General features: G+C 42.8%; 1 protein-coding gene across 1 annotated transcript; it reads right to left on the reverse strand.

The window, feature by feature from the left end:
• LOC8062207 (DNA-directed RNA polymerase II subunit RPB2) lies at positions 1 to 8,217 on the reverse strand. Its single transcript, XM_021448462.1, has 25 exons — positions 7,663 to 8,217; positions 6,192 to 6,413; positions 5,829 to 6,119; positions 5,486 to 5,683; positions 5,265 to 5,329; positions 5,100 to 5,186; positions 4,879 to 4,999; positions 4,746 to 4,790; positions 4,521 to 4,658; positions 4,345 to 4,417; positions 4,187 to 4,263; positions 3,990 to 4,097; positions 3,752 to 3,868; positions 3,119 to 3,274; positions 2,916 to 3,017; positions 2,622 to 2,747; positions 2,460 to 2,537; positions 2,287 to 2,382; positions 2,068 to 2,183; positions 1,909 to 1,978; positions 1,785 to 1,838; positions 1,562 to 1,705; positions 1,168 to 1,467; positions 583 to 1,005; positions 1 to 477 (listed from the first exon to the last, which is right to left on the reverse strand). The coding sequence occupies exons 1-25, from the start codon at positions 8,041 to 8,043 to the stop codon at positions 364 to 366; spliced, it is 3,702 nt and encodes a 1,233-aa protein (XP_021304137.1). The 5' UTR covers positions 8,044 to 8,217; the 3' UTR covers positions 1 to 363.

Here is a 9,341-nt window from a genome sequence, read left to right on the forward strand (position 1 = left end):
TAGTTCAAAATAAAACTGAAATTGTAATGGCATAGCAATTAGTATTAACGTACAGTTACACCAAGTGTCCAAAATGGCACCTTTGTGCCCCCAAAGTCTTTGTACTCACACAGATTAATACATTGCAGCACATTCCTAATGTACAAAATTAACTCAACGATCTGTTGGCACAGATCCTCAGACAACACGAACACAGATAGGGATCAAAAGACTAATGGCCTGTCCATTGTTCGTGAAGAACCAAACTCCAAATCAGAAAACAAGTGACCACAAAGAAGTTCCTCAACGGGGTATTATATCGTGTGAACCAGGAATATAACAATGGAGCAAGAGTTCCGGTTACACATCTCATGTGATACACATTCAGCGCTTCTTCTGATCCTTCCCTGTCTTCATATCATGGGTAAGCATTCTGGGAGCAATGGCCATTGCCATAAGCTCCTGGAACAGAAGCTTACAAGCATAGGGTATGTGTACCTGTAGACATGGTAACATTTTATCGCATCAGTTAAACCAGCAGTTCAAGAGTAAATGACACAAATGGCAAACCACCTGTTTCAAAACACGAACAATTCTACTTACTTGGACAATGTCAGTCTTGTTCTTGCAGCCCCTACATTCGAACGAGTTTTTCTTTAGGTTAGCAATTGCGATGAGACCACATTTCTCGCATACATGGACTCTGTATGCGTCACTCTGGTCAAACAGCCTTTCCTTAAGGAAGAAAGCTGCTCCATGTGCGATCATACAATCCCTTTCCATTTCTCCAAAGCGGAGACCACCATCACGAGATCGCCCCTCTGCTGGTTGCCGGGTGAGTATCTGAACAGGACCACGTCCTCTAGAATGTATTTTGTCATCCACCATGTGCTTGAGTCTTTGGTAATACGTGGGACCCAGGAAAATCATTGCAGTCAGTTTTCTTCCAGTGTGACCATTGTACATGGTTTCAAATCCACGCATTTGATAATTACATCTATGAAGAGCTTTGCTGATGTTATCCACCTGGTATCAAGGCAAAATAAACAAGACCACAAAATTAACATAGCAAATCCAGCTTGTTCATAACAAAACCACAAAATTAACATAGCACAGGCCCTTGAATTCAATCTTTCATTAAGAATGACCAAGAGTTAAGAATAACAAGTATCTAAAAGGAAAACTTACAGTCACATCGGTGAATGGAGTGGCATCGCCTTCCCTCCCCATCTGGGCCGCAACTTTACCCATAATGCACTCAATCAGCTGCCCAATAGTCATACGGGATGGAATAGCATGTGGATTCACAATAATATCGGGTGTGATGCCTTCGATTGTCCATGGCATATCCTCTTGAGTGTAAGTCATCCCAACAGTTCCTTTTTGCCCATGCCTACTGCTAAACTTGTCTCCAATTTGTGGTATGCGAACAGATCGCATCCTAACCTTGACAAATCTTAGACCATCCGCATTTGTTGTTAACAGAACCTATACAGATTACCGCAGCCTTAGTAGCCTGATCGTGAAGTTCCAAGCCCATCACAAACCACATATTCATATAGGAAGGTGAGAAAATACTAACCTGATCTACCATGCCACTTTCACTGTGACGCAGAGAAGTACTATGATCACGCTTCGAGTATCTAGAAGCTTGCCCTTGAGCGTCATCCTGTGGAATAGGAGATGTCTTCCCAATAATGACATCTTCCCCTGAGACCCTTGTTCCCTGATACATGAATTAAATATATGCAATCAGAATTACCCCTGATAAAGATAAACCTGCACCGATTAAGTCCTCTACTCACAGGTGGTGCAAGGCCATCATCATCTAGTTTATCATATGACCCATGACGCATTCCCTACAAGGAAAATTTATAAGAATATTAGCCTCGTGAGAAGAAGAAGTGTAATACGATTTCGAAAACACACCATAGTATTTTCCCTATTTGGACGACCAAATTCCTCTTTGACAAGTGTACCCATCTTCTTTTCCTCATCTCTGCATATATGAAGTTTAACTCGTCAGACTAAAAGCAGTTTAAGCACCAGACTACTTCATGGAGGCCCAGCTTACAATTTGCACTATACCTGTAAGAGCGGAAAAATAGTGATCGGAAGAACCCACGATCTATGGAAGATTGATTCATAATAACTGAATCTTCTTGATTATATCCAGAATAACAAGCGATAGCAACAATTGCATTCTGCACCAAATCACCAAAATAATATTGATAATCAATGGACAGAACAGAAAGGAAACATGACATGTAGAAAGCACCCTGAAGTTAAGGGCAAATGATCACTCACAATGCCAGCTGGTAACTGTCTGAAGTGCAAATGTTCCATAGCACGGGTAGTGACTAGAGGCTTTTGTGGGTAGTATAGAACATAGGCCAAAGTGTCCTGGATCATGATGGCGGCTTGATAAGGTTCAGACCTATATCAACATGTGAAGAAAATAAAACAAATAGTGTACTCACCATCCTTAACTGATAATTGGTGACATAAATTCCCATGGCTTGCTTTCCCATAGCAGACTGATATGTATTACGAGGTGACTACATTATCAATGGGAAGAATTAGACCTTGTCAGAGGGGGGAAAAGATTATACAACTGAAACCCCACAAAAGTGAATGGTCACCTGGTTGTGGTCAGGAAAAGGAATAATCGATGCACAAACTCCAAGTATCAATGAAGGATGAATCTCACAATGTGTGTAAGTTTCAGAGTAAGCATCCTCTGGGTTGTGCCTTGCATTATGAAGGTCCTGAAATTGTTTCATTGACGTCAGTAGGTGAAGGTGAATATAGAAGGAAAAAGGCAAAGCTATATACTGGGATTCCATGGAATATCCAGAATGGTATAGACAAAATCCCTTTCATACACAAGGGCCTCAGAATATGTTCGATCAGGTACACATGCATATCTCACTTACACTTATGGTCATGGAGATCATGGTAGTCTCCTCTTCTTCAGTATCTATGTACTCTATATATCCTTTTGAGACTAATTCATGCCAGCCTTCATCAGGAGTCTCCTGGATAAGTGGACAAAAAGATAGAAGAAGCTTTTATGAGGAAAAAAAATTATGCACATGTAAAGTAAGTGGAAGCCAGCACATGTCGATCAATGCCAGACCCTATGTTGCAAAGCTATTATATGCGCCTTCTTGATGAGCAGCCTCTGACCCTCAACAATAAACAATGGACGACTGCAGCGTCCATAATCCGTGTAGAGTCGAAGTTCTTTAAGACGGATATCACGAACCACACCAACTTCAGTGTTGACATCAATCTGAAAATGAAACCAAGCAAATTTGAGATCTTAAGGCCCACTGAACTGCACCCTTAATAATATGCACCTGTCTATGTACTCCGTTCCAAATTATAAGACGTTTTGTTTTTTCTAGATACGTTGCATTTGCTATGCACATAGGTATACACTATGTCTAGATATATAGTAAAAGCAATGTATCTAGAAAAGCCAAAACGTCTTATAATTTGGAACGGATTTAGTATAACCTACCAAAGTAAATAAAAATTCCAGTAGATACGTGCCATGAAAAGAAGTTTGAATTGCACACCGAACACCATTCTTAAAAAAATTACCTTAATCAGTCATATATTATTCAAGATTGTACATGTGAGTGGGTAATAAATAGTGGTAGGGATATTTAAAAGAACTTTTGTACAGAATCAGTTCTCTTTTTTTTGGCTGACTCATCTAATTTGTCTATCTGCCTGCAATTAGAAAGTATAGCATGGAACAAACCTGTCTTCTTAGACGCCTAAGAGTCTTAACCAACAGGTCAGGGTTCCTATGAATTCCAACCCAACAACCATTGACAAAAATTTTAGCAGCTTGTGGAATGACAGCTGGTGATATCTCCTGCACAAAGTGAGTACAAAGTAAATCAAAACTTACACCAAAATAAAACCACAAGGTCCGGGAAGGGTATAATAACCAAATAAAAATGCATGTACACACTGACAAGGAAACGAAAACAAACCTCAAAATTTTCTGTGCCCCACTCCTCCAAAAATTCCAAAATTGGATTCGCAGCAGAACCAACAGTGATATATACCATCAAGGCAAGATTTTTCACCAAGCCACAAGCCTGAACACAGGGCAGGTAGAATTATAGGGAAACTGAATAACCAATATTCTATGGCTTGGAAAATTGAGTTAGGAAACCAAATCGCTTACCTGTCCTTCTGGTGTTTCAGCAGGACACATCATTCCCCAATGCGAATTATGCAACTGGCGGGGTTTTGCCAATTTTCCTATTGGTTAGATTAGAACAAAATTGTAAAATCAAGTATTCATGGAGAAATATTAGATGAGAGAAAATCTGGGATATCCACCTTCACGCCCAATGGGAGAGTTCAGCCTCCGGAGATGTGAAAGTGTAGAAGCATAGGTGAGGCGATTAAGCACCTTTGTAAGAAAGATTATGGAACATAAATCAGCAAATTTTTCATTGAATAAATCAGATGTAGTGCCTTAAAAATGAGCATAGAAGCGAAGAAAAAATAGGCACCTGAGAAACCCCTGCTCTGGTTCCAGCTTGGTTAGCCTGTCCCCAGTTTCCAGTAGCAAGGGAGTACTTCAAGCCACTGGTGATAGTTTTTGCTTTGATAGCAAATTGCAAATTAACTTCCTTTCCATTATCTACACACTAGGATGAAGGAAAAGGAAGAGTTAATAACCACAAGGATCGAATCAGCGGGAAAAATAGAATTTCATAGTTTAGACAGCAAAAAACCTTTTGCACATAAGATCTCACATCCCTTGTTAACTTCCTGAAAAGCTATAGTTGCAGAAGAAAAACAAAATCAGGCAATTAATCCAGAGAAAGGGATTTACAGCATTTAATATTCCGGTATATTTAGGCCAACCATTCTAAACAGCCCACCAAGCAGTGGACCAGCAAGATCTAATCTTTTGTTTCCGTAATGATCTCGGTCATCCTCAGCTCTTCGACCAAGAGCGCACATCAGTAGGCGGTGAATAATATATCTGCAAAACAAAGGGTAAATCAACCTCGCTACCTTCAATAGAAATTTAATATTTGCAGATGTCAGGCACAAGTCCACAAGGCTTGACAAGGAGCATATACCCAAAATAGTATGCCTTCTTAGTTTCACAGAATTCCCCAACACCAACATGAGGCAACATTTCCTTTTGAAGTATTTCCTTTGCATATCTGAAATATAAAAAGATGTAAGCACGAGTGGAACAACTCAAACCAAGTGATGTAATGTCAACTCTTTGCTTGACATACTTAATTCTCTTTTCTCGAGTGACACCAACTGTTGCACCACGTTTTCCAATGTAGTCCAGAGCAACCTATGAGCAGTCAAACTAGAGCTTTTAAGAGAAGAAACATAGGCCAGAGCTCGGCTCAAAATGTGCCACAAGTAACAACCGAATAAAACAGCATGCTCAAAGCAAACATTGATTGAAGTAAAGAACAAGTTCCTCCAATCGAGCAGCTGAACTCACCTGTTGATTTTGAATGACAAAAGCTTCCTCGAGAGATGGGCGTAGCAATTCCATCATTTGTGTATCAGAGAAGTCATAACAAATATGCTCCAGTATATCCTTGTCCGCAACAAATCCTAATGCTCGAAATACAATGATAATGGGAATGTCCGCACGAATATAAGGCAGAGTAGCACGAATATATTGACCAGATGATCCCTGCAACACAAGGAACATATCACAAATGTAACATTCTATAAGGTCAGCTTGCCTCACTGCAGTACTACACCCTCTGACTTGTACAAGATGTCAGAAGCAAGCATATTCATTGAGAACTATTTTTGAAAACTTATAAGTCACTAACCCCTTTTGCTCCTGCTCGCGAAAGCATCCGTACAAACATGCTGCTGGCTGGTCTGTTCTGGTTCTCAGCCATGGAACGGACTTCAGCCACATATGCAAATTTGTTAGGCTGCCTCTTCTTAAAAACATAGACATGGTTGGTGCTCATCTTCTCCTGGGCAATAAGAACCTTTTCACTTCCATTGATAATGAAATAACCACCTTGGTCATAAGGACACTCCCCAAGTTCAGTGAGATCCTTCTCAGATTGTTGATACAGTGTGCAGTAACTAGAACGCAACATTATTGGAACCTGCAGAATATTAGAGGGTTGAGGATAGAACGATACAATTGAGAAAACTTTCTTCATATGTAAGTACAGCACCTTCCCAATAAACACTTTTGGATAGTCTGCAGTCTCTGTAACTTCCTCACAGTCATGTCCTTTCTTCATTACTCTGTATGACACATCAACATACAGTGGTGCAGAGTATGTCAAGTTCCTGAGCCTTGCTGATTTTGGAAATAAAGTAGCTGTCTCTCCATCGGCTTCAGTCATCATTGGCTTGCTGAGATAGATTTGACCAAAGCTGATCTTGTGCAGAGTCTAATGAAGAATACAATGGGAACTATAAGTCACAAGGACAGGCAAAATGATGCGTAATAATAAGATAGTTCCACTGAAACAACATAGCACCAAAGGAAAAAAAAAGCTATTGATAAATTTGTGTTGGCCATGCTACAGGCTTTGGTATATGTTATTTTCTTCTTCACGGACATTTTTCACATATAGGCTAGGATGGCATGATATAAATTGCTAGGAATTGCAAATTGCAAAGGACTAAAATTAAATTGCCCAAAAGTTATTGCTAGGATCAAAAGATTATTTTTCGATTTATTACTATGCAATTTCAGATCTGCATTGCGGCCCCGCGCATATTAGTGGAGGCAACTGCTGAATCAGACACTATCAAAAGATATCCGTATAGAGCTTCAACATTTTAACACAAGTTTCCATTTATAATCTTGCATACTTACTAAAGGGAAAGTGTTTCGTTCTCTTCAGTTTTCAGACAAGCATAAATATGTTATGTATTTACTGGTGATTACTTCTGTGGAAAAACATCCATAAACCCAATTCATGTCTTACATGATTTGTTCAAGAGAATTCAGAAAGGTCTTGAAACTCGTTTGTTTATCACGAGTTCTTTGCATTAATGATTGATTTTGCAGAAATTCTCAATGCTAATCTGCAAATTGTGTTTTTCCTTTGCAAGCACTTCTACTTGCATTATCAGTTATTTGAAAATCACACCAGGCAGCTCCTCAAGCAAATAATTTAGAAGTGGTCCAAAACCCATGAAACATCAGATGTGCTATCTTCATCATAAGGTCAACTCCATATATGACTAGTACCAACTGATATCACTACAAATGTTCTCATCAATGTACAAAACTCACTCTAGAATCTTCTTGTGCTATCCTTGTGAAACTCAAGAACTCCCTACCATAATCACACGGAACTCAGCAGAAGCATCTAGACACTAAAAAATTTCACGACCCTTTGCCACCAATGTCAGGGTTTGGGGTTGCTACGTATCAGTGGCAAAATTCACCCAAGCCATAAAAATTGAACACCTGTTTTCACACTAGTACCAAAACCCTAGGTGGACATCTAATCAAGCAGGTGCCCAGAGAAAGGGTGGCAAAGTGATGAGCGTGGCCTATGCTACCAAGACACCACGTCATACCAAGCTCCCCCAGCGCCCCAGCCTAATCGCCCAATCTAATAACAGCAGCAAATAGTGAACAATTCAAGCCACACTTGCAACGGTCGATCAGAGTGGGGCAACAACCTCGGCAAATTCAGCCTGGCGGCCAGGGTTGTGCTGCGACTCGGGGCGGATCTCGATGTCAGCTGACTCATCGACAATCTCCTGCATGGTGTTCTGGATGAACTCGTCGAAGGAGTCGAGCTGCTGGCGCACGAGGCCCTTCTCCTCGAAGTAAGCGGAGATAACGGCCCAGGCGTCGTCCTGCCCGATCTCATCCCGCAGATCGGGGTCCCCGTCCGCCTCCTCCTCCATCTCTTCCCCGTCCCCGTCCCCGTCCCCGCCCCCGCCGCCGTACCCCATCTCGTCGTCCTCATCCGCGCCGTACCCCGCGTGGCCGCCGCCGTGCTGCTGATGCCCGCCGTAGCCCATCTCCATCCCCTCCTCGTACTCGTCATCCTCCATGGACAGAGCCCTAGCCCTAGTGGCGAGCTGCTGCTGGGAGCGGGGTGGGGGATCGATGTCTCGGCGAGCCGCCTCTCCCGAGGGCTACAGACGGCGCGGTAGGGGTGCGGGGCGAAGTGGCGAGGGGAAGCGGAATTGGGCACGATTGCCCGATTTGGTTCGCAATATACGAACAGCCGAAGTCGGTTTGGGGTTTTCAGTCCGACCAGGAAGACCGGAAGGGTTAATGGGCTTTTAAGGTAGTAACTGAGGCCCAGTTTGACTATGACCACTAGAACGTAACAAGAGGTGAAGAAGGTGAATGAACCCAAAAAATTAGAGAAAAGTTTGAATAACCCTTCCTTAAAAAAAAGTTTGAATAACCTCCTAAGAGCATCTCCAACAACTCCTCAAAATTCACTTGGTATATCTTGAGTTATAGGAACTTGCTATTTTGTTTGGCAAGGGGAAAAAGGATGTGTCTCCAACAAATTGGTATTTTCACTTGGTAAAATTGAAAAAAAAAATAGGCCCATCTTTGACCAAACCGGTACTGGGCCTTCCAATCACGTGAAATTGGCTTACCTGCGCGTCTCGTGCGTGGCCGCCGCCGCCGGTCGACCGCGACGCTGCTTCACGGATCGAAGCTTTGCCGAACGAAGCCGGCGTTCACGGATCGAAGCTTCGCCGAACGAAGCCGGCGTTCACGAAGCTTTGCCGAACGAAGCCGGCGTTCACGGATCGAAGCTTCGCCGAACGAAGCCGTCCTCGTTCAACTCGTATACTCCAGCCAGCACTTCACGTAACGAAGCGTCACCGAGTAGCCAGCACTTCCCTGCATCATCTCATCCTCCTCCGTGGCCGGGGCTTCTTGCGCTTGCGCGATGGGAAGGGAGACAGCGCGCGCGGGAGAGGCCGTCGAAGCCGAAAACCGCGATAGGGAGTCTACGCCGCGCGCGGAGATTTACGCGTGCAGAGTCGATGTTTACCAAGTTGGGAAATATACCAACTGAATTTAAGGAGTTGTTGGAGAGGTGTTTTTGTGTTTTTCTCAAAATAATAAGAATACCAAGTGGATTTGAGGAGTTGTGCCCATAAGGCCACTAGCCGATTCTTATCGAATAGGGCTTGGACATCCACTTGGATTTACCCGCTTGCAGCTCCCGGGGAACGTCGATACTCGCCCATCGAGGGTAGTACGACGCGACCCACCCCTCCTCCGAGCGAAAGGATGAATGAGGGACGTAATTACTAAGACGAGAAGGAACCTGATCGACCCTTGTGGGGAAAGGGCTCGGGGGCTTCCTCGCACCACGGGA

The sequence above is a fragment of the Sorghum bicolor genome, chromosome 1 (genome assembly GCF_000003195.3).
Source record: "Sorghum bicolor cultivar BTx623 chromosome 1, Sorghum_bicolor_NCBIv3, whole genome shotgun sequence".
Classification (NCBI taxonomy): Eukaryota; Viridiplantae; Streptophyta; class Magnoliopsida; order Poales; family Poaceae; genus Sorghum; species Sorghum bicolor.